Here is a 26,074-nt window from a genome sequence, read left to right on the forward strand (position 1 = left end):
ATCAATTGTGCTGCACTGGCTCTCTTCCCAGCTCCTTGCACCACTTCATCAGCTGTTAGGCACAAAGATGCCAAATCCTTAATGTTAAAAGTGACTGGTTTAAGTATTTTGAAATGCTGTTCCATAAAAAAGATTTCCTACTGTTTGACTTCCTCTGCTAATTTTCATCTTTATTGCTTAGTTTGCATTTTTGGAGTTGTACAGTCTGTTAAGAGGAAGAAACTGTTGCAAAATCACTTGAAATACCCTTAACAAATGACTGTAGGCTAGGGCTTTGCTTTGTGAACTCTTTTAACATTCTGACATTGTTTGTGCTGAACATCTCTTGCTTCTGGAGATAGGTCCCGGGTTTAATTACAAGAATGGGTCAGTCATGAAGTAACTGCACTGTCAGCAAATAACATGTGCATCATTCCAGTTATTCCTTTTCACATTTTCTCTTTTGGCTTTTGGCTTTTCTTTATGGAAATTGTTTCAAAAACCAGGACACCCAGTTCACCACTCTCCCCCAGGTGTCCCAGGGACAGACTTGACTCAGATTATTGCCACAGCTGATAAAGTGTATTATAAAGACATAGACCATGAATTTAAATAACAGAGATCCTTAGAAATGCTAGATGGTAGCAAAATTGCTTGTAGATTATGATATAAGAAACAGTGAAATAAATAAGAAATACATACCCATTCCTTTCCGGCCCCCCCCCAAAAAAAATCATGGTTGTTTAGGAAAAAGAGTTTGTTCCTCAGAAGAAGCTAATCTTGGGATGCCCTTAGGCTTTATATGTGATCCAGTGCTGTTTATTATCCTGATCTCCTTGCGGTGGTGGCAGGTTTTGTTAGAGAGGAGGCTTTGTAGGTTCTTGCCCATCCACTTGCACTGCTCTGGGAGTTCACAGGGACACGAGTGGCAGCATTGCCATGGCTCAGAAAATTCCCTCTTGAGGTGCAAAATGCTTCTTCACAGTGATCTACACATACACACACCCCCAGTTGCAGCATGACCACCTTGATACTGAGTTCAGGCTGAAATGGTTCTTATGTGCCACATGTGTTAGAAGCCCCCGTACACCCTCATCAGTGCAACCACTTGCTTCTGTCCTATGCTTTGTGTTCATGGCTATCGAGAAGCACTTCCTAAACCAGCTGTTCCATCAGCCCCACCAGTGAGCGGCTCTGTTCTCACATCAAGCTGCCTCCTTTTACAGCTTGCTAAAAATAGCCATTTCTTTAAAGCCTGAGGACGTGGTGACTCATGTGATAGCGAAGAGGAAGAAGGGTTATTTCTTTTGCTGTAGGCTCTGAGAGGATAGCCACCGTGCTGTCCCAGCACTGGCTCATGATTGCTCCTGCTTGGGCTTCACAGCCAAGTGGCTCTGGCATCCCTTCCTTTGCCACAGCAGCCCGGCAACTGTTTGAGATGCAGGTGCCATGTCCCAGTGCCCGTGGGCTCTTGGCTCTGCAGGGAGGGTGTGCAGTCAGTGCCACAGCTAAAAATAACCCCCCGAGATGGCAAGTGGCAGCTTTTGGCTCTCTGGGGTTTGGGCAGAGCTCGCCCAAGGATGAAGGTGTTTCTTGCAAATTATAGACACGTGAATGGGAAATGGTTCCACTTTGTCACCGTTAAAATTCCTGCGAAAGCTCCCGACACTATTGCAATGGCAGCTTAAGGACAGAAAGCAAGTCACAGATGAAGTGTGCTTAGAGCTGATTCTTCATGGATTTCTGCAGCAGCTCTGCTGTGGTCTGCAGAGGTATCATTCTGCTGTCCATCACTGCAGTGTGCCACTGCAAAACCTACTTTTAGGCGCTTGCTTGCAGTGGTCCCTCTCCCAGCAACCTGCTCAGTTTTCTCTGCTTATCTTTGAAGCTCTTCATCATCTTTTTCCTTCCAAAGAAACCCCCCCAAAAAGCCACTAGGCTTAATGTAGATGGAATTGGTTGCAAACCTTTTAAGGTAACTTGCTTATACTCCAGCAATGTGTTTCTGGAGGAACATGAAGCAGAAAATGGCTGATAATCAGCACTTTAGTTGCTGAGCAACCTGTTTCTTGCTTCAGCCACTTAGCATAAGAATCCAATTTCGAATAAGATATTTGGGACCCTGGCTGACTTGGTGGTAGTTAGTGTAACCTGGACAGGAAAACAAACCTGCTTTCTTGGGGAAAAAAGCAGCTTTGCAAGAGCTTTGTCTGTAAAGGACCATATATCTGCAATGTTGCTTTCTATTTCCCATACATAGTTTTTTCATATTTGGGTTCTTGGGTAGGCCTTAAATCACTGTCGTAGATAAAGCGTGCCCAGAAACAGTGGTTCTTATCTACAGCTCAACAAAGCCAACATTATCATTCTTAATGCTTGCAAACTTCCCATGTTTTTATTAATAGCATCCTGGGAACTTGTGCAACCAGATGATATTTGCTCCTTTTCTTCTGACAAGCTTGTTTTAACCAGTTTTAATAAAATAAAGGCTTTGGCGTGAAGGCAAAATAATCTTTCGTGTTAATAGAAGGGAAGAGTTTACGCTTCTAATGTAGAATAAAACAGCTCCCTGGAAGTGTGCTGTGATTAGACTCACCAACTTGAATTACCATGTTTAAGGGTTTGGGTTTTCCATTGTTTTGGTGTTTTGCCCATTTTTTTCAGGCTTGTGTTTTTTAGAACTGCCACCACCCAAAAGGAGCTGGGTTTTGTCATTTTTGTAGTGTATTTAACACACCTCATTTTTCATGTCTGACTATCTCTTTGGCTTTCTGTCATCGTTCACAGGAATCGGAGATACTTGCCTATGTTCATCCACGCAAGTACCATTTCCTCCTTTTTTTCTCAGCAGTAGCTTATCTGCAGGGTCAATGGCAGTCACATTGAATGGGGAAACAGCAGAATGGAGCCCATCTCCTGCTAGAAGTGGTGTATGCATTTTTTTGCCCTGCTCTGGCCTTTGAGGTTTTCTTTGCAGAGGCTGAAGAAGCAGGGTATGGGTCAGAGAGCAAGATGGGGAAGGCAGTGGTTCAGCTCTGGTTTGGACCTGTGCTCCAGCGAGAGCTGGCAGTCTGCAGCTATCCAGGTTGTCTCTCTCATGCAAGCTGCTTCTCCAGGTTATTCAGTATGAAATGAAGGTTTTAAACTAATATTCAGATAACCTTCATAAAACATGTAAAATGCAACCTTAATAGTAATCTTGGACAGCACTTTTTGTTTTTAATGTTGGCAGAAATGACTGGCTGCTGTCAGGATTGTATATTTCAAGCTAGAAGATGTCTTCCTGTGCCTCGTGTATCTGTGTGAGGAAGGGGTTACGTGTGCAGATACCCGCTCTCTCTACACCCTGTCTTCTTACCTTAGACTGAGTACATTTGAATCATACGAAGTATTTTATGGGATTTGAGGGCTGGGACAGCAGGCAGCAATTGCAGTAAGCTGTCTTCTGGCTGCCGGGCTTCATACAGTAGATCCAGCTTGTTTCTGCATCTTCTAGCAGCTAATTATTACAAAGTCACAAATGTAATTGTCCTGCAAGAGTTTGCTTTGGAACATCTTTCCTGAATAATCGCTGCTGATTTTTTGCATGTTTTTTCATAATCTAATTTAGAAAGGACAGGATGTTTTTAAAGATCAGGACAATAGTTACGCAGCTCCAGTGGCTTCATTTTCCTGTGTGGAAATCGGTGGCACGCTCCTTCTGGGACCAGCGCTGCTGTTCATGCACATGGCAGTTAAGCTTAAGCCCCCCTCATAGAGGTATTTAAGGGCCATTTGTTATGGAAAACCTTGGACTTTTGCATTAGGGGCATGAAATATTTAGTATGCAAGTCTGATACTGCTGTTGATGGATAACTTATTAAGAATCACCACTGTTGCAGCGCAGTTAGGGACTTGAGAAAGTGTGTAGCCATAGTTCCCAGAGAGGTAGAGTATAACCATAAAGAGGAAAAGAAGACAAAATGAGAAGCAACTGCTTTATATTACTGCAAGGGAAGTTCAGGTAGGACATAAGGAAAACTTTCTAACAATCTGAGGAGTTAGCCACTGAAATAAATGACTGAGGGAGGCGGAAGAACCTCTTTAAGAGGAGGTTGGACCAACATTGATCAGGAATGATGTGGAGAGTGCTGGTCCTGCCCCTTGGTGAACCAGAGGAGCAGGCAGTCTCCCCAGGCTCCCTTCACCATCACGCTATGAAACACAGTTTATCTTAGTTCAGTTTCTTACCACTAATAAATCAAAGAAGTCCTCTGGCCCTTGTTACGCTGTCAGATGGTTCTGTACTAAATACATCGTTCTCACAGGGTGTTTTGTGACTTCTAGCTGGGGTCTGCACACCGAGGCTTGTGCTGCGTGTGGAGTTCTGGGCTCAGCAGCTGAGCAAGGCAGCCTTTTCAGCAGGTTCTTAGGAGAAGTCTTTAATTGGGTCTTGGGGTTGCATGGACTGTGCTTTTCATGCTAGTATATGGCACGCAAAGTGCTGACACTCTTCTCAACACTGAGGATCTCGTTACATGCTGATATTGAAGAAAACGGTATCTTGCTTATCACTTACTGAGTGTAGCTTTTTTCCCCCTCCACTTTCCAAACTTCCATTCAATCCAGTAAATGGTTAATTTTAATATCGTACCAAATGTTTTATTGCTGCTGTTCATGTATCTTCAAGCCGGTCTGTAAATCAGTCAGGATTAGATTTTTTTATTTTTTCTGTCTTATCCCCTACCAAAATTGGTGCCATTCATTTGTGCAAAGTACAGGGGTTGCAAAACTGATCTAACCAACACGGTGTGGTGGCTTCAGCTCCTTGGCAGGCTGTAAAACACCCTCGTGGCCTTGGGAAGAGAACCAAATCCAGGCCTTGAAGATCTCATGAGATAAAGTGCGTGAATATGTTCTTCCTGACACTGACCGAGTTATGTGACTGTTTTGCAGGAAAAAAGAGTACAAGTCTCCCCACCGCTGACAAGAGGACCAAGTGCCTTTATACCAGAGAACGAAGTAAGTTCGCGGTTTAGCTGGGCTGGGCAGGTGGCAGCTTTTAAAATGGGAATACTGAAGGACAGTTTTATGATCCTGCTTGTCTATGGTACTCAGATGAGCTCCTTTGCAAGCAAAAGTGATGGTTTCTCTGGAGCAGGCTCCAGTGGATAAGAATCACCCTGCCCTTCCACACAAATGGTGCCATTTGACATCATTTCGGTTGCCAGCACTCCTGGAATAGAGAGTGGCTCTGCTATTCTCATGCGGGATGGTCACTTCTCTTAATGTCAGGCCTAAGGGGAGGCCTATCCAGTATGCAGCAACATGATTATATAGCTCTCAGAGCTGTGTCTGACCTTCAGTTTGAGAGAACCTGAAAATAATGACTTAACTCAGACCACAACTGTGGTTCTTGAGAGTATTTATGGTTGAAAGGTACGGTTTGACTTCAAACTCAAGATTTCTGCCCATGATTTAATGTTCAACTTAAGCCTTGATTTGTAGCTTGCTGCAGTAAGTAGAAACTTTGCTATGCTGCTGTTCTCTGTGATCTCAGACTTCACAGAGTCTTACTTATTAATCAATTAATTATTTGGGATGGCCAACTGTAAAACCAGGACCTTTTGTTTTGTTTTAAGCACTTCCTAAAAGCAGATAATTCACATGCTAGAAGGGCCAAAAAGACATTTTAAAAGATGAGATAGCTGCTGTTCTTCGGGTCTTTTTACACTTATTTACTGGCAAGGTTTGAATTTAAAGAAGAACAGAGTGTAAAAGGCTGGCAACAAGAAAACATACGGAAGCAAAAGGGAAGAGAGGTCAGAAAGAGTCTTTTAGACTTGAGAAGAGGGGAGCAGAATGAGTTCCAGCCAGCCAAACTTGTGAAGAGGGTTTCGCTCTTACATGAAATGTGAGATGAAATTGAGAAGTCAAACTTTGTAATAACTCAATGTTTCTCAAGAAGTCAATAATTATATGAAAAGTAGAAAAATAACTGTAGTTAAAATGGTAATATATTTCGAGACAATTGTTAGTTAATTTACTTCACAGCTGATGCACCTGGTGAAGGCACTAGCCAAGGGTGCAAGGAATCACTGAGTAGCTCTCAGAAAGGAGTAACCCCAGTGGTTACCCAGTACAAGGAGGGAACCTCCACCTGTATGGGTAAAACAGCTATTCGGTATCACAAACAAATGTGAAATATTGTTTGTTAAGCAAACAAACACCTTTTTCCTCTGTTCCTTGGCATGACATAATACAGTGGAAAGGAAGAATGTAGTTAGAGATTAGTAACACACTGACTATCTCGCAAATCTTTATAATAACACTGCTCGTGTCAAAGCCTGCTTTATTGTCATAATGGAAGGAATATGGACAGAGCAATAACAATCTAATTGTAAAGGTTCCTGTTAAAGTACCATAAAGCTTTATAAGCAGAATAAGAAAACATGTTTGTGGATCCACGGATGGTAATAAATCAGGAGGAAGTATATATACAGTGTGAAAAGGATAGTAATATAGGTGGAGATAAATCTCAGAAGCAATAATGTAGCATATTGCTATGCCTAACATAGCAACGGTGCAGTCCTACAGGATTATATTTCAATTTTGTCAGCAGAATTTCTTCTTCATAACTTGTATTGTTACAAGGAAAACTCCTGGCAAGCTAGAGAAGATTAGAAACCTTACCAGGGACACTAAAAATATGATTTCCCCAAGAAACTACTAAACGAGACAAAGATCTCCTAAATACATGGGAGATAGATACGCTTGCTGAAGAAGAAGGAGGCTTCCTTGGAGTGGAGCGAGGGGTATATAGTAGTAACTGAAATAAAATGATCTCTCGTGTGTGAATAAATTTCCAATGGTAAAAAAAAAAAAAATCTTAAGGAAAACTAAGGAGGCATCATTTTGGATACAGAACAAAGAAAAGCTGCCATAGTGAAGAGCTAAATGATGGAGCTGCCTAAGTGCATAGCTACTTCTTCCCTTTCTTTCTGGGCCCACAAATTAAACCAGGCAAGTACAGTGGTGAGAAATGAAAAGGTGGCATTTTTCTCATGTTTCTTTGTATGTAACTTCTATATAAGATTTGATGGGAAAATATCTGAGACACGGTCCATTCATCAGCCCATCATAAAGAAGGAAAACATATTATAAATAGAATATTTCAGCAAAAGTATTGTGCCTTCTTGGCTTTAGGCACTTTGTTTCTTCATGTGCAGGAAACCAGCTAAAATGGTTTCTCATCTCGTGGTGTGTGCAATAGTAAGCTGGCTAGTTTAATACTGTGCTGTTTCAGAATAAATACTGGGTATTCTATTCTTGTGCTTGTAACTTCGGTGGTGAACATGTTGAGAATGGCTGTTCCTGGTGATAAACACTGAGTAATAGCGCTAATACTGTGTCAGGGCTTGCAGTGCAAGAGCTACTTACTCTTTTGCTGTTTCATTTCATCTTGTGCCCAAGGTTTGGATTGGTTGGAATAATTAAAGAACAGCTTTTGTTTAAAGAAAGCATTAAATTCCTATTCTAAATAATACTTGAATGTTATGGACAAATTAGCATTTGATCTCCTCTTCAATTATACAGGCGCAGAAGGGGTAGATTGCCAGGGCTGTTTCTGTAATTTGGTTACATAGCCCAGTTCCTCTCCATTAATTTTGAAATTGGTTTTAGGGCTGAATGCTGCGGTGGTGTGTGTCTATACAGGCTGACTTCCATAAAGACTCGACTTTCCATTTAGCTTTTCCTTACGTCCAGCTCTCTGTACAGATTTGACCTTAAGCATCTGCAAGTTTAGCTGGTTTGGAAAGATCTACAGAAAATGTCTTTTGGGCTTTGTAGAAACATATTAAAATAACAGAGGTACAGTGTAAAATGCTGTTCAGTTCTTAGTATACAAGTAGCATCTCTGTGTGCGTATTTGCACGCATGCAAGCATGTATATTTGCAAACATACATCTGGATCTCCAGCATTGCCTTTAAGTTTGTACACAAATAAACCTTTCATAGCGCAATATGCTTCTCTGCAGGAGTAAAGCTAGAGAAAATCTCTTTCTCTGTTAAGTTCTTCCATCTTATTTTCAAGGTTATGCAAGCAAATGGTTTGGATGAACGTACTAATCTTCTTGTGGAAGAATACTCTACGTCTGGCCGCCTGGACAACATCACACAGGTCATGAGCATCCATACTCAGTACCTGGAGTCTTTCCTCCGCAGCCAGTTCTACATGCTGCGCATGGATGGGCCCCTTCCTTTGCCCTATAGGCACTACATTGCTATAATGGTATGTAACAACTGGCTATGTATTTTCTTCTATTACCTTGAATTGCATATTTAAAAGAGAAGAAGAAAGGAAGACTTTAGAAAGGAGAGACTAGTGTGACGTTTTGACAGGGGGTGAATTTTTGTAGTTGATTTTCATCAGAATAAAGCATGCCTAGCCAGAAGGTTTTCAGTGAGAAGGGAGAATTGGCAATGTACATGCTTCCCTGTTTCCCACAGTGCTACACTTCTCACATGCCCACTGGAGTGAGGTTTTACAGAGTGCAGTTAAAACTGTGTAACCTTATTTCTGGATATTTAACCCTCGGCACACAACAGTAGGTGGAGATGCAGTGGTCTCAAGTGACAGCAAATTCCAGATGGACGCTAGGAAAACAATTTTTACCATGAAGATGTTGAGACATTTCAGCGGGGGCCAAGAGAGGTGGTGTGATCTCGGAGGATGGAGATGTTGTCTGGACAAGGCTCCAAGCAACTTGATCTAAATCAGCCCTGCTGTGAGCAGGGGCTTGGACCAGATCTCCTCTAGAGTTCTCTTCCAACCTAAATTTGATTCTGCAGTTCAAAATAATGTAATGAAATGTATCTTTGTTGGAGAATCCTCCATATGTATAGAAATGCAATATCAAATATGGCCCTTTGGAATGAGATTGTTTGGGAGTTTGCTTGTCTTCCACATGCAGCAAAATCAGATTGCACACTAATGTGCTTCACTTTTCCCTCTGTTTAACTATTCCAGGCTGCTGCCAGACATCAGTGTTCCTACCTAATAAATATGCATGTGGATGAGTTTCTGAAGACTGGTGGGATTGCAGAGTGGCTGAATGGTTTGGAATACATTCCCCAAAGACTGAAAAATCTGAACGAAATAAACAAGCTCCTTGCGCACCGGCCCTGGCTAATCACAAAAGAGCACATTCAGGTACCTGCTCAGTCCTGCCCTGTAACAGCGGTAAATGTCTGGTAATAAGAGCTGCTCAGAACTGTGCAAGTGTCTGGTTAGGCTTCCTTACCCTGGGTTAAAACATTCAGGGAAGTACTAGAGCATCGAATAAGCCTATAAATTCTCCTGTGTGACAAAGCCAACAGGGTTTACTTTTTAGGAATAGCATTGGCTAAAATAACCCCAAAAGAAAAGAGGTGATATATTAGGTGTCTCTTTTTAACCAGTGCGAGTTTGTGTGCAAGAGGAATGTGGTATTCTTGGAAGAAAGGAATTGATCCCTTTTTAAAAGTGTTTTCTAGGAAATCTGAGGTCCAGAAGAAATCTTATATTTACACTTTTTTTATTCTCATTTCAGAAACTTGTCAAGACCGGGGAAAATAATTGGTCTCTTCCTGAACTGGTGCATGCTGTTGTCCTGTTGGCACATTATCATGCCTTGGCAAGTTTTGTATTTGGTAGTGGCATTAATCCAGAGAGAGATCCGGATACATCTAATGGAGTCAGACTTATAGCAGTCAACAACTTCTGTGTCTGTGATCTTGCCAATGACAACAACATAGAAAATGCATCCCTCACAAGTAGCAACTTTGGGGTTAGTGTTGCAAGAAGATTCTTTTGCTTGCCTCTGTTTTGCATTAGAAAACTTTTTTCCATTCTTTCCTGTTTAAATTTCCGGGTAGTTTGAAAGCTTTTGTCTACTTTACTGGAATGCTTGAGTCTGGTAACTCTTACATTTGCTCCAGCAGTTTTCCGTGTCACCTATTGAAAACCACATTGTAACGGTGGATGGTAGTTAGAGCAAGGGGATTTTCATAGTTAATCTCACAACCCATTGGGTAAGACTAAAACTTGCCTTTCAGCTGCAAGCTTAAAGACCCAGTTTCTTCAGATAGTGCATTGCTGACTGAAACATTGTGTCGTCCACGTTCCAAACATGTGGAATGAAAAAAGAAATGGGGGGAAAAGAAAAAGAAAAAAAGCCCCAACAGAAATAATAATAATAATCATCTTAATAATAATTATGATAATAATAATGATGATAATTTTTTACTTCAAGGCCTACAATCACGAAACAGGTCAAGTCTGAAACACTTCTATGGGAGGAAATGTCTGAAATACAATGACTTAATTCTTCATGCTGGTGTTCCAGTCTTGAATCAACCAACAGAGAACTTTGATTACTAGCTAATTAACTTAAATGTGGGATTTTTTTTCTGAAAGTAAGTGGCTCTATAATGCTTTGAAGACATGTCCTCAAATTAATGCCGGCTGAGGAATTGGCCTCGTTGCCTTTGATGGAAGATCAGAATTAGGAGTAGAGTCACTAGATATGTTTTAAAAAATTAGCAGTACAATGTGCACATGTGGTTACTCAGTTCAGTTGCTGTATCTTACATTTCTGGGCTAAGACATGTTAACTCAAATCACAGGGGTGTCTTACTCCCTATTTGTGGTGGACAGGGGGCTGCTGCTGACTCTGCTGCTTGTTGAGCAGTGAGTAGCTTACTAGAAAACAATTATAGCTGTGGGCAGAAAAACAGAATCAAAAGGAAAAGATGGAAAAGAAAACCCAAACAATTTATCTTATGAAAAATCTGAATGATAAGTGCAGATCACAGAACCCAAAACCATCTACGTGGTGGAATATGTATTATAAGCAACTGTGGTTTCCACATTCAAACACCACCTCTTCCACTGTTAATCCCACCACAGGAAATTACTGTGATAGCTTAGATTAACCCTTCCGAGCTCCCTTCTTCTCACTGTCTGAAAGCTGTTTGAAGCTGTTTGTCTGTGCTGTCTGTGACAAAATGCATCTGGCTTGAATTTTTGTGTTTGCTGTCGCTATCTGTTTTTGAGAACGTTTGTTGTCAAGCATGAAATCTGAAGATGACACACGTTGTCTATCTTCTAATTTTGCAGAATGTCATGGTGTTTTTGCAGATTGCAGATTCTTTAAGTGAGCTGGAAGCCTTAATGGAAAGGATGAAGAGGCTACAAGAAGATAAAGAGGATGAAGAAGCCTCTCAGGAAGAAATGGCAACTCGCTTTGAAAAGGAGAAGAAGGAGAGTCTGCTAGTAATTAGTGGAGGTATTTGTGCTTTTCCAGTTCCGTTTTGTTTGTGCTTTGTAAGAGCTAAATACTTGAAGCCAGTTCAGTGACTACAACTTTTTCTGTCCGTGTCTTCATTCTGTCTTTGTCTAGTAGGAGTGTAGTAAGGATGGTCCTGTCACTTGCTTCATCTGCTTAAGATTTCTTGGTTGGCACATAACACCACCCTTTTTGCTACTTGAAATTTAGCTTTTGTATATTAACAAAAAAAAGCCTGCAGGCTTCTCTAAAAAGTTGGGTGTAATTTTCCCTTTCTTTATATGCCCTGTATCTTCAGATTAATTCATTCATGTAGATACTCAGTAATATTTCACAGGTTTAGGTTCTACAGTGCTTAGAACTTCAATGACACTCATACATAGCCGTCAGATACGACATTTAGTTCAGGAAATGGATTGTGAGGAGACTCAGCACCTTTACTATTTCCTGCCCACCTGGAAAGGGCATTTCTGACTTGCTGTTCAGAGTGATCATACTGCTGGGATGTTCCACTGCCTGTGTTGTGGTAGAGATTCTTAGTCATGTTTTTCATTCTTGAATGATGTTCAAACTTCTGAGCTGAAAGCTTCTTTTCCAGTATTCTTCATATGGTCTGAAGGCCTTCATCTCTAACAAACCCTACAATTAAATCTGCTTCCTGTAGACAGGAAGGTGGGTTTGTTTTTCCAAAGAAAGTGTTTGAAGAAAGAATATAGAAGACAATCAGAATCTCCAGCCATTTCCTCATAGTATAGGCTACTTGAAGATGACAGCTTGTGTCTTTCTAAGAAGTGACCCATAAAATGCTTCACATTTTACTGACACTGTGACACTGACACTGTGTGTATTAAATCTTGATAGCTTCAGACCAAATGTGTTCGAATGTATTTGGTTTTGTGCACTGATCCCAAAAGGGAGAAAGACTATATTGTGGATTGGCACAGAGATTGTTTTGTGGCTCTCAAAATCTCTGAAAGAAGATACATCCAGCAATATCATGGCTGGATTTTAAGAAATGGACATTGTCCGTTGCTCTGTTTTCCTTTGGATAGACAGTACCAACAGATAAACAGACATCCACTGCAGTTTCATCATCAAATCAGGACTTCCATGAGTCTCTGCAACTTCAAGTGTATACAGAAGAGGAGTTTGGGACAGAAGAAGCTTTTTGATGGGGTTGCTGATAGTTTTGTTGACTTTTCTCTTTGCCTTTTGCTGGTTTGAGTTGAGGAGTCTCTATGTGTTGGGCCTTTACCCTTTCATGGGTGTCAGTCCTTGTCAGGGGAGGGGAGCGTTTGTGTGCAGCGTTTTTATTCTTCACTGAGGATTTGCTGTAGCAGGATTTGCTGTAGCAGATGTTGTGCAAGCTTCCTCCTACACAGTTATGTTTTGATTGTTTAATGAGGCAAAGAGGAGATAAAGCACTTCTGCAATTCTTAGATTAACTGACTTTTCAAGGTGCTAACAGTGGACATATGGCAACTGTTCTGTCAATGCATGTGGAAGCAAGCCAGGATTTTAACATCAGGGTCAAATGCAGTCAGCTATGCAGTAGTCAACTTCTGCAGAGGTGGTTACACAATCAAGCCACCTGTTTATTTGGGAGGGAAAGATTGATTCCTGATAGAGAACCTGCGCTTGCTTAGTGACATGGTTTGGAGCTCTTTGAAGATGCTTGGTTACTAAAGCTTCTGGCAGAATTTCAGCCTGATGTACTGTAGAGCTCTTTGCTTTCATATAATCTTCAACTGATATTTACAAGTGGAGTGTTGCATTGCTTGCTGGTTGCTCATACTCCAGGTTATAGAACAGAGCTGGTGCAATTCCTGACACCATACCTGCTCAGCATAGCAATCCTGTTGTGAAGGGTACATTTTTCTGTTTCTTGTCCAGCATAGTAACTTTACTAACGGGATTCATCTTCCCGACTTAAGATACCTAGCTTCCCTCAAAAGCTAACAGAGAAAAGCACACCTCCAGACAGAATTTAGCCCTCTCTTCCCCTTTTTTAGAAGTACATTAGACATCTGGTGTAGGCTGACATTTAGTTGGCTCAATGAAAGGGATGGATCCCATACAAGCAGATTTGGATTGAAATGTTTCTTTCCTTCGTACCACTCTTCTTCCTTTGCACAACTTCTAAAACTGTTCTCTAGCCCTGTGGTAGGGTGATAGTTGGAAGTCAGCACTAACTCTTGTGCTAGCCTAAAGCAAAGCATTTTGCTGTTTTATTCACAGCATTTGATGATGAAATAGTTTCTACAGATGTCTCCCGCTATATTGAAGATCCTGGATTTGGGTACAAAGACTTTGCAAGGCGAGGAGAAGACCATCTGCCAACATTCAGAGCTCAGGTACTATATCTTTACAGTACATTCACCGAAACAATGTTTGTATATCTCATGACAGGGCAAGTAGCATAAAGTGGCTCTAGTGGGGCATGTTTATTGCATGCTCCTTTTCTTGTTCTGGTCCATTAAACAACTTGCAAGCTTCCATAAAGATACCTGAGATGAGTATTTTACTATTCAGACAAGGGAATATTGAGCTTTCAGTCTTACTCCAATTATTACCAGAATTAATGTTTGAAAACTAAAGTAAAGTTTATCACTTTAGTGATAAAGTAAAGTATATCACTTTAGTGAAAAGTAAAGCATATCACTAAATCTGGCATAAAAGTGAAAGGTAGAAAAGAAAGAATTTCTTTCGTGTCCCTTCAGATGTTGTAGGAAAAAATCCGCTGGAAGAACTCTTAATTCCTGTCATTTCATCAAGTGTTCTCTGTCCAGTGGTTGTCAATACCTAGATGTATATATGAGAGCAGTTTGGTGAGTATCATTCTCATATATGCCCCAACTCACTGGACTTTAAATGTCAGGAAAGAAAAGGAGTTCCTAAATACAATTACTGAAGTTTGTGGCTATATTTGAATATATTTTTTTAGTGCTGTTGAAAGAAAAAAATATTCATTTTACCTGTCCTTTTTCTTACATATTGGCATCTTTTTCCATGACCAGACTCATAAACTTCATAATATATATAACAGGAGGGACTTTCTGGGTGCTTCTGTTCCAGCTTATAGATTAATCAGCAGTCTAGTAATAAATTGTAAGCAATGGAAGAAATCTTAAAGCAAATCAGAGAATTTCAATTAAAAACACAGCGGGTGCAGGAAAACTCCATGGTCAGAAGATGTATCTAAGACCGTAAAATGAAGAATCCATGATCAGTCTCAGGAAATGTATTTAGCTATATAGCAGTCTCTCTTGACCTGGGTAATTTATTCTCTGGTCTTTATATGAGCCTGAAGTAGATAGATACTGCCAAAAAGAATAAGGCAGAGTGAGTGCCTGTAAATCAAACATTCTGCTTAACTACTTTAGGGGCATCAGGCTTCCATGGAAAAAAGCTTTACAGAAGTTGAAATTGGAACTAAAACATCTCTGCTCTTAAATAAACAGGACAGCTTCTAGCCTACATTCAAAGGAGTCACCTTGATAATTTAACTTTATTAGTAAGTCCTACTCTTAAGCAGTTAGATGTATATACCCACAGCCTCCCAAAAGCTCTGCTATTAATGCTGTTCAAATTCCAATAGCATCCCCAAACCCTGCAATAAATCTAATCCTTATTCTGATAAAACAAGACTGCCTTTATCTCTGTGGGTTTAAATTTAGTAATAGAAAGAGGTATTCCATACACAGCAGAATGTCTTTAAAATGGGGGTTTTCTCCCTTTTTCATTGTTAGTATGGATCAACTGCTGTTAGTAAATAGCACTTTCCTCCTCCTGGGGCTTCTGGCTTTCAGAGGCTTTTGTGGTGCCCTAGGTGTCCTGGACACCTTTACAAGGCTGGTAGGTACCACATATATCTAACAAGCCTTACAGTTTTCTGAACTGGCAGCTGGAGGCCAAATATGATGTGACATCTTTCAGACATTATTGAATGCCTCTGTTAGGCAGTTGAATACTGTCCTGCGTACTCCTCCCCACTATCCTCATTACGGGCCAGTCTCTATAAAGCACCTGGGTGAGGAGCCTTGCCCAGCAATAACATTTGAAATCAGTCAGACACAGGAAGGATGTGGAGATGATGCCCTCGATTGTAAAGATAGCATCAGTTATTGAATGATGGAACACTTGCCAAGGATGTGGGCAAACTAACATGTTCTGTGTAACCGCAGCATGGAGAGTGGTTGCACACTGCTCTGAAACAGGGTCATTCTCCCTGCTGATGCTGGGCCACCAGTCTGCAAAGATTTCCCATTCCTGATAAGAGCAGGCAAGCTTTTATCCTTGCTATCTGGGTGCTTGTCTAAGACCAAAGAGGCATGGATTTTATTAGTTTGCTCAAGGACGGTTTAGCACTTTACCAAAGATAGTACATCCTGGCTGGACGAAAATACTCCATCTCTGCTCAGAGCTATCCATCAAAGCCTCCGAGAGGAACAAGGTTTTAAACTTACACGCCCTCCAACACAGAATGACACTCGTTGAGTGGCACAGCTTGGGTTTTTTCTTCTGTAGGCTCATGATATCCAGCTGGAGGTGGGGTGTTGCGATACGATATTCGCTGCCTGGAAACCTGGGGGAATGGAGCAGGTTATATGGATGAAGGGATCAAAATGCAAATCTTCTGAAGCGAATAAAGTTATAACTAGAAGCCAACAAAACTGTTGAGCTATAGAAAGGATCAGATAGCGACTTCATTTGTACATTTATATATTTCCTTCTCTTCCTGCAGGACTATACTTGGGAAAATCATGGCTTTTCCCTTGTAAACAGGCTTTATTCTGATATTGGGCATCTCCTCGATGAGAAGTTTCGGATGGTATATAACCTCACGTATAACACTATGGCAACACATGAAGATGTTGATACAACTACGCTACGAAGAGCTTTATTTAACTATGTCCACTGTATGTATGGAATCAGGTATGGACAAAAATCCCGTGGCTTTAGGAGTGCATTTTAAACTGTGTAAACAGAATGAAAACTGAATCATGTGAAAAGCATGATTTTAGACTCCAGGTGTTAAAGTGGAGATGATACCTCAGTCTGGAAGAAAGAGTGGTTTTGCTGGCATATCAGTATAACTTTTGCTTCCAGTGGAGAAAATGATTATGAATCTGGATGGAAATTATTACAGACATACCTTTCTGAAGCCAGCATATATCCTTCGTTCAGGAAAGACAGCATCCTAGTACTAAGCCTTTTAGATCCTCTGTTAGCAGAGGGTTTTGTAGTGTGTATAATAAACGCTCCAATTCCCAAACATAAGAACAAGATGCTGCAAAAGACCATGCTTTTAAAAACTTATATCCAACAGAATGCTTGCCTGTGTTTTAGGTATGATGACTATGATTATGGAGAAGTTAATCAGTTACTTGAACGCAGCCTGAAGGTTTACATAAAGACAGTGACCTGCTACCCAGAGAGAACTACCAAGCGCATGTACGATAGTTACTGGCGTCAGTTCAAGCACTCGGAGAAGGTACGGATTTCAAAGCCAAACTGGCTTCATGGAAACCCCCATGCTGTTTAAAAATTAAAGTATGGTGACACCTAAACATACAGTATCTGTCAAACAAACCAGTTTTACCCAGAGAAAAACAAATGAGATGAGTTCATTGAGCGTTAAGGATCAATTTTACAAAAATACTTCTTAGTGTACTGGAAATGCCAGTTCTTCTTTTGCTATTATTTTGAGTGATCTCTCCATAAAATTGAACTGACAACTGTGAAAGAAAAGTAGATAAACTTCGGCATGTAGAAGCAGTCAGCTGTGCCAATACTTGGGATTTGGGGATCAAAAAAGACCTTAACTCATATATGTGAGTTAATCTTCGTGGTGTGTTTCATCAATAAAAATGTCAATGTGCCTTCACATACCCAAGTTAAATGCTTCCTGATGAGAGTCAGTGCCTGTGTGCCTGATTAACCTATCTGGCATGTAAACCATTCCTTAGTCTGTGCTCCTATATAGCGGTCACAGGTGGTAGTAATGAAAACAAAATGTAACTCATAGAAAACTAATGCCATTAGGATACAAAAATGGTTTTACTGGGACTTCTGAGATGGAAGATTGCTCAAAGCAGCAGTTGAGGCTAGTTCCTTGCAGTCCTGTGTTGTGGTCTGGTATTGGCATACAACCCTGCTGTTTGAAGAGGAACTGCAGTCCTACAGCAGGGTGCAGGGAGAAAGGATGTAGTTCTTGCAGTGATACTTTACTAAAGCCTATAAATTTTAACCTAAATGAATAAATGATTTTGCATTCAGAGGTGAACTAAATGGCTGATTTAATTTCTAACAGGTTCATGTCAATCTACTTCTAATGGAAGCTCGTATGCAAGCGGAACTTCTGTATGCCCTTCGTGCCATAACTCGTCACTTAACCTGAAGCATCCGCTGGGCAGGAGTAAAGGAGTTTTACTGAGTATGTAAAGACCTTTTGAAATAGATACACACCAGAAGCTGTTTGTGATGTAGCATCAGGTTATTCAATTCTCTAGTGTCAAAGTTTAGCCGTGCTTCTTGGCGGCTGTAATGTGCAATGACGTGTTTTATTTTCTTGATGCTTAACATTACTAATGATAACAAAAGTAACACTGAGGAGCACTACTCTGCATTGTTTCTGGCTGGATTTCTGCGCAGTGGTCAGGATCCTGAAACTGGTTTTGTTATATCCAATCCTAGCGCTTTGTTCTTTAAGCACCGGAGTGAAGTGCTTAGAGACTTCTTTTTCCAAGCAATCATTTTTCAGATTAGTGGAGTCCAGCAGGAGATGGGTTCAGCCTGTCCTGAGAACACACCACCACGTCGTGACTCGTGACAGAGACGCGCGGGCTGCGTTGCATTGAATTGCCCACTGGATTCTTCTGTGTCTCCTGGAGATGGCTTGCCAGTCACTGTCTTACTACAGCAATTGAAGGTGATGTGAGATGTGGATGTGAACATTGAGCACACTGTAATGTGAAATTAATCATGATAAATCCTACAGCATGCTACTGAAGTGCGAAATTCATCTGCTTTGTCGTGCCCCTTCCCAAGAGAAGAGGCCTCACGATTTCCCATTTCAGCCACACTTACTGCGTTTCAATCATGCATAATCTTGTTTTACTGACAGTCACCCTCAGTTGTCCTTACAATATCCATGTTCATCACATGTTGCCATTGGTTTAGTTGGCACCTATAAAGTTAATACACAGGCTGACCAAAAATAGGGTTGTGGGTTTTTTTGCACTCTCTTCTTTCTCAATGTTCTAACTAAGGAAAGTAAAGGCAGGCTAGCATTATCTGTTCTTTCATATTGGATGTGTAGAAATTTATTTCCCATAACTTTTTCATAGCATGAAATTTTAATACTTAAAGAAGTTTCTATGCATTAGTGTGAGTGAACAAAAGAAAAGTGCAATATTTAAAAAGAAAGCAAGCTTTTTTCCCTATCATGCCACTGCTAAAGTGTCCTTCTTATATAGCCATAAAGAAATTTTAAAACCAAATTTCTTTATTGTCTAAGGCCTAGCAGTTTTGTTTTAGCTTTTACGGCTTAAGACAACCTGATACTGAGATGCCAAAGCATCCCCAAAACAAAGCATTCTTGGACAACCAGTAATATTGGGGAAGGGAAGAAATAAGCTGCCAAAAATGTCACACTTTTGTGCTGTTTTCTGTTGCTTTCAACTAATTTCTAAGAGCACAAAATGTTGATATTTATAGCTTTATTTTGTATTGCATTTAATGAACCAGTGAAGTGCCTAAAGAGATGCTTAAACTTACCCAGTAGGATGCAAGTTGTCACCGCTTCAGCTTCCGTCTGTTGGTTGGGGCTTTTCATACTTCTTTGAGGAGGGTGACCTTTATTTCTGTTGCATACATTCAAAACTAACTGGATAGGTTTATTTTTAATGTGCCATTGGATTGTAGAAGTTAATACAGGATTATTTTTTTTCTCATTGGTGATTGCAGAATAGTTAAAAAACTACTATCAGTCGTATTCTAACACTTTTCATTGACAAAATCATGGACCAGAACGCTCCTTAAGTCAGTTTTCTCTTTTCTTCCCTTTTCCTGAACCTTGCTGTGACTCCACATGTTGGTTTTTTCGCTTTATCTGTCTGTTCTAGATTGGAAAGCTAAATGATTGTACACTTTTCTGCACTTTCAGACTGCAGACTCTGCATGTGAAAACCTTTTGAGGAAGAAATCAGTAATTATGGTTTTTTTTAATGTAACGTTGGCTATTTAGAAAACTACCCAATAGAGAGCATGAGAGAGAGCATTGGGTAAAACATCACATTTATTTATCTTGTATAGCTAACTGCAAAGATTTCTCAGAAGTATTGAGATGCTCCTATGTATGAACTTAGATTAACTTCCTAAGTTGTTATGATCCTTTTTGCTCCCTCTTGTGACTGTAGTGGCCAAACCTAATGGCTTTTGTGCATAAAACAGTTCTGCTGAGAGTAGTTTTCATGCAATACTTTTAGTTTTTCTCAAGTGATGGGAACTGTACAGTACTACTTTCAATTCCTTTGCTTTGAGAAGTCAAGTAGTTCTCAAGAAGCACAGTTGAGCTCTGGAAAGGAGGTGAAACTAGATTTGGTTAACTAATATGATGGCTTAGTTTCCCTTCAGAAAAGCGAAGACTCTTAGAGTAGGTTGAGTTTTACATTTGGAAACATGAGTGCCTTTACTTCTTTCCTTATGATATATACTTGCCAGCTCAAATGCCTTCTGAGCAAAGTACATGAGCAGATTTGAAATACAGCAGCCATAAATGGATTGCTTCATAAAATTTGTAGTAAACCAGTGATTTCTTCTTTTTTCTTTTAAGGTGCCATATCAAGTCACATATGGCCTGCAAGACATTCCACTGTAGGAAATGTCATTGTACAACTAGTTTGCTATTTCTCTCTCCTTTTTTTTAATACTAAATGCAAACTTGAAACTTCTGGAAATGTTTTCCATGTGGCTTTTTTTTTTTCCCCCCAAGTATTGCATTTACAGTGTAACAATTTATAGCCTAGTTTTTATACTCAAATTTATCGTTTTGAATAGGTGTTTGTTTCAGAATAGGTGTTTAAAGTCAGACAACTCTACCATACACTTTACGCACGCTTTAGGCTCACACTGTGCCAAATTTTAATGTGCAAGTGTTCTTGGATGTTTTTGCATTTTGAAAGCACTCGTGAATGTGAATCTTTACACTTTGTTTATTAATATTATCCTTACGAGTACCGTAATCGTTGTAAGTGTAGATACTCTCCCTCCCTGTTCCTTTATTGGAATTGGTATTTACCAGCGTTAATGTTAGCCCACGAAATCCCCACTGTGACCAACATAAAAACAAAGTGTACAGTCTCCTGTCTACAGCAGAGAAAGCTTGGTAGGCACAAATTAACCAACCCGCACAGGGAATGCTCTTAAGTAGGGAACAGAGCTTTTGAGCATGGACAGCTTCTTATCATTGCAGAATCGCTTCAAACTGTGTGTTGGGACAGAGTACATTCTGGCTGAAATTGCTCCGTTTTTTTGCTAATGAAGAGAAGTGGAAAAGATGCCCATTGGAGAAAGCATTTGCATTTCCCAGAACACTCCACCTGCAGCTGAACATCACAAGAGTGGCATCAGACAGGAACAGAAACCATTTTAAACTAGGGTACAGTTTGTGCAGATAGCTTCTAAAGCCAGTGTTGTGGCTTTAGAGAATTTTGAGCTGTAGATGGATTTATTTTCATCAAGACTGAACTGAAATACACATTCTTTGTCCTAAAGCCTTCATTAAAATGAAAAGGATGTACGTTCAGCTTTAGGAGTTAAAGAATTGCCCCTATCAGCTCTTCCTATGTATTAAACTTTAAGGACAGGAAAATCAGTGATTGCAAACAATTCTAAATCTAGGTCTCTATAAATTTAGAACAGATCAGAACAGAACAAAAAGGAAAGCATTTTGCTTCTCTGTTACTTGAGTGCAGAAGGTCAAAGCTTCAGATTCCTCATTTGTTCATAGTGATGCTGTAGGTGGTTTTCATGGGATTTGGAAAAAGCAAGAGTTGCCTAAATTTCAATAGGAATTTAAGCACTTAGCAAAATCCTGCAAGGTGCCCACTTGCATTTTTGAGTCAGGCTTTTAATGATACTTAGTCACCAAAATTCAACAGAATAAAATCAGTTTCCATAGAGATTAAAGGGATAATGTGTAGCAGACCCATGTAATTCACAGCGATTGTTAATGAAATGGGTTGTTTGGGGGACTTAATATAGGCTTAGAGAAATCTTTCCCAAAGCAGTTAAACTGTAAGCTGCTGCTCTTGCAGAACAGGTTCTCGATGTTTCTCATGCATGTGTGTTTCCATGAACATAGGCATGCATTTCAGGCTCATGTTCCAGAGTTTGGACTCCCTTTTAGAAGAGCTGGATTGGATTTAGCAGAGTTAATTGGTGGTAGCAAGTGGATACTTGGTAGCTTGTGCCCAGACTAAAAGTTTTGGCCAAAAAGAAATACTCCAAATCTTGATTTCAAGTGTTCAGTTAATTTCCGTAGAAGTTTGGATCCTTCTCCCATAAATAAGGGGTGATGTTGCACAAAATAGAGGGAGAAAGGAGTGGATTCATTGTAAATGAACCTTCCTGGAGCCAATCTGAATATAAAGCTGTAAGAGTTGGTTTGCCATAAGCAATCATGCCAAGAGCTGGACAGAAATGTCAATTTTCGCTATATGAACTCCAGATTTATTCTCCCCAGCACTATGTTTGTCTGAAGAGATGCACCCACCAGCTTTTCCACATTTGGGAATTTTAAATGAGATTTTTTACCTCCAAATGAAACTGAATTTAGCATTTCATACTTACTGCATAAATCACAGGTGTGGGAGATGGAGAGAGCACGAGAGTAGCATGAGGAAACTTTAGGAGCATGTTGATCAGTGTTAATGCATCCCTTAGAGCCCATTTCCTGGCATGTGGTCATGCTGCTGCTCCCCCAACTTACATCAGGCCTCTCTTGCAGACATTTAATGCTTCCGCTGCTCACCAGGGGCAAAAATTGTCACTTTCCAACCTGCCACCCTGCATCAAGTGCTTCCTATCTTCCCAACTCACAACCCCTAGCAGTCATGCAGGGACAGCCTCCTAGCCTTAGCCTTGTAAAACAATGCTGGGTTCCTCTATTACCGTTAGCTGTTGAGTTCAGAGGGACTTTCTCATGTTCAGCAGCACTTAATTGTTGTATTAGGTTATTTCTGGACAGGAGAATTCTAACTCTGGGTCAGAAGGATGACAGTCAGTACTTGCTTACAGCATCTAGGTAGCATTTGCCAGTAGCATGTTAGGTCCCATCTCTGGAGTTACAGTGATAATCCAGTGGATCCAGTAAGGAAATGCTTTCTTTGGCAAGACTCCCCATGCTTGAGCTGTTCAGCCAGGCAGGTTTCATTGAGGGACATCTAATGGGGGATTTGAGGTCTTCTTGTGACAGGCCGCTCCTCGGGTGCCTTGCAGCCAGCCTCCGGAACACGTGGATTTGGGTTTTTCACTTACCTATGAGATAAATCCAAATGCACTCCATGGAGTGGCTGCTGGAGACATAGGCAGGGTTGGGTGTTCCTGCAGGTACTGAGTATCACCAGGGCTCGTGGAAAATAGAAACCTGAGTTCTGCTTTTGTTCCCAACAGTAGTTAGTGGTGGTATTGAAGATGCCAGTTAATACACTGGTAGTGGGGAGCAAGCCATGCTGTCAGCATGAGAAGGTACAGACCACAGGCGCTCGTGAGGGGACACAACCAGTGCAGGAGGAGTTGACATGTTGGTCAGTTGGAGAAACCTGACCGATGTGTCCGAGAGGTTCTTGTGCATGTCTGTGCCTAGCGGAGATGGTGGGAGATGCCTCATTCTGAGGTGTCCAGAGGGCTTCTGTAGGACAAGAGCTGGGACCCTTTCCTTGCTCCACAGATGGAGCAGGGGAAGGGAACCCTTCACTTCTGCCTGAGAAAAACGTGCTGCTGTTGAACTACATCTTCTTGCTCCCACCAGCCCTTTGAAGGGGAGTTTTCAGACAAGATGGGTGAATCCCAAGCGTTGTATCTCCAACTTAGGAGCCCGGGGGACAGCGACAGCAGCAGGTCCAACCACCCACAGTCCAGAACTCTTTCTCATTGCCCATTTCACGCTCATGTCGTGCCACCAGACCCAAACCTCCTCCCTCCACCCCAGCTGCCACATGCCGGGTGGCTGCAGGAGATACGGCCGCTTTTAGGGGGAAAACAATCCCAATTAGGCTACAGCCCTTGGACTCGACAAGGCAACGCAGTCAGGAATCCTTTCACGACTGTGACCTGGAACTGGATGTAAACTGTAGCTTAAACAGAAATAGGAACTTTGTAAACTTGAAATCTCTCGGTTTTACCCTTTTCTCCTTTTGCTGGAAAGCCACACGATGAATGTATATGCTTTTATCTTTCTATATCCAACCTAACTGAAAATCAGACTGCCAACTCCTTGTTTTGTATTAGCCTTTTTTTTTCCTTTTTTAGAGAAAAACAACAAAAAAAAAGAAAGAGTTTGTGAGCAATATATGTAGCATGCTGTGAACGTCTGTTTTGATCTTTATAGTTACTCTTTAATCCATCAGTATTAACACCAGTTCTTTTTTGTGTTCCCCTTGGTACTTCGTATGCAGTGTAAGCAGAAGCTGTGATCGGCTTTGCAGTCCTGTGCCGTGTTACTGTAACTCCTTGATTCTTTAGGAAGCACCTGACTGTGGGCCACCCTGGCGCAGGCAGCGTGCCCGGACACGACTGCCACTTTTCAAGTCTCTTGTACTATGTATAGTTTTAAGTAGAATAAGCTTTTTAACAGAATATTGATGCGGTTTTATGAGTCACGCAGGCTGCAAGTGTCTGGTGTGTGAGAGTCTTTTGTATTTATAGTTGTTGGGGTTTGGTTTATTTCTTGTTTTGTTGATGTTGGGTTGGTTTTTTTTTTAATTCATAAAGTAGCAAACTTGATAAACATAGCCACTTTAAACTGCTCTTGCTAAACAGACCCTGCTGTAGATAAAATACCACTGTAGATACAGGGAGGTGCTTCAGCAGACCCTGGGTGAGCTGAGCCCCTCTTTGCGTAAAGCATGGTCCCAGCTGCGTGGCCATTGGATGCATTTGGACCCAAACGTGGAGCAGGCTGAGGTCTGGGGGTGTTTCACCCCTTGTGCCCATAAGCCCACCGCTGGCTGCCCCCCATGGTCTGCTCACCAGTGCATAGGGGGAACATGAGCCTTGCTGGCATGGGGAGGGATGGACGGACCAGCCGCCGCACCGAAAACATGGGCATGGCCTTTCTGCAGCCAAAAAGCTACCGAGCCCCTCCGAGTGCAAACATCAGCCCTCGATTTGCTGTATGCAGAGCCCGGCACGGTGGGGTAAGGAGCAGCGTGGCTCCCCATGGGCGGCTGTGGGTCGGAGGGGTGACAGCGCCCAGGGGTTGGCATTTCATTGCATCTCCCCCCTCTGACAGGGGGTAAGTTGTACCCAGCTTCTTGCCTCCTCCTGCCGCGGCCCCAGAGGTGTTTCAGGATGGAGGATTAAGGACAAAGCTCTGGTCCTGCTGCTCCATCCCAGCAGCTGGAACTGAGGTGGCTCCATGGGTACCGCGGTCCCTCCAGCATCCCGCGGGCCTCCCGTCCTGCCTGCCCTGAGCTCCGGAGACACGCTGCAGCCCCTGTGCTGCCACAGGGGGTTTGCTGCAAGGTGGGGCAGCTGCTAGGAGCTCACTGGGGGGTTCCACAGCAGCTTTTACCAGTTCCTTGTTCTGTTATTGCTGGTTGGGGTTTTCTTTGTTGGATTTCTTTTTGTTTTCAGAGGACAGACTGACCTAGTGAGACGGATTTTCTCTTTGTGTGTGACTTGTGTTAGTTTTTAAGTTACCCGACTTGAATTTATCTGAACAGATGCAGAAGGAACTCTTTTTTTTATTTTTTCTTCTTTTTTTTTTTTTTTGGTGAGTTAAGAGACAAAAAAAAATGCATTTTTAAACAAAGGAATCATGTATTAACATTTTAACAGCAATTCATAAATCTGCACTTTTTATGAGGTTTTGAAAAATCTATTTATAGGTACGGAACAATGGGGTTTGTTTAAAACTGTATCGCATTTATACTTGCTGAAATTACTTTCATTGTTATCAGTAGGAATTTCATTGGTTAAATAAAATGGATAAAACATGTCTCCTGTTGGAGGTATCATTTGCCACGTGCTGGGGAGCATGTCTCTGAACCAGAGCATCCTGTGGTTTGGGGTGAGATCCAGTCCTGGAAGTGTCCTTCCCCTCCATGCCCTTGTCCTGCTTTCTAATTTAATATATAATTTGATCTATACACAGGTAGATAATAGATAATAATTCTATTTAATCTATGTGAGCATAGGTCCTGGAAGATGGATCGCGCTTGCCTAAGGGGCTGTGTTTTAATCCACCTCAGGGAAGGTGGCGTAGTGCTGGGGGGCCACCAAGGGGGTTGTCCTGGGAGAGCTGCTCATCTCCCCTCCAAAGAGACAAAAGTAGTTTACACAAGCCTCAGACCTGGGGTGTTTTGGGTGTATTATAGAATCCCAGACTGGTTTGTTTTGGAAGGGACCTTAAAGCTCACCCAGTTCCAACCCCTGCCGCAGGCAGGGACACCTTCCACTAGAGCAGGTTGCTCCAAGCCCCTGTGTCCAACCCGGCCTTGAGCACTGCCAGGGATGGGGCAGCCACAGCTTCTCTGGGCACCCTGTGCCAGCGCCTCAGC

At 41.5% G+C, this 26,074-nt stretch overlaps 1 protein-coding gene across 2 annotated transcripts in view; it reads left to right on the forward strand.

Moving 5' to 3' along the window:
• The window catches only part of SESN3 (sestrin 3), a 43,871-nt gene extending 18,359 nt beyond the window's left edge, over nt 1-25,512 (forward strand). Inside the window, exons 2-10 of one of the 2 annotated variants that reach the window (XM_030476959.1) lie at nt 4,915-4,980; nt 8,054-8,251; nt 8,990-9,172; nt 9,552-9,788; nt 11,141-11,288; nt 13,527-13,642; nt 16,033-16,223; nt 16,638-16,782; nt 17,602-25,512. In XM_030476959.1, the coding sequence (XP_030332819.1) occupies nt 4,915-4,980; nt 8,054-8,251; nt 8,990-9,172; nt 9,552-9,788; nt 11,141-11,288; nt 13,527-13,642; nt 16,033-16,223; nt 16,638-16,782; nt 17,602-17,688 (1,371 nt within the window). In that variant the 3' untranslated portion in view covers nt 17,689-25,512. Of the gene's footprint in view, nt 1-4,914; nt 4,981-8,053; nt 8,252-8,989; nt 9,173-9,551; nt 9,789-11,119; nt 11,289-13,526; nt 13,643-16,032; nt 16,224-16,637; nt 16,783-17,601 lie in introns of both variants that reach the window. The other variant, XM_030476958.1, reaches the window with a different exon arrangement.
• The last annotated feature ends 562 nt before the right edge of the window (nt 25,513-26,074 follow it).

This window comes from Strigops habroptila, chromosome 2, assembly GCF_004027225.2.
Source record: "Strigops habroptila isolate Jane chromosome 2, bStrHab1.2.pri, whole genome shotgun sequence".
NCBI lineage: Eukaryota > Metazoa > Chordata > Aves > Psittaciformes > Psittacidae > Strigops > Strigops habroptila.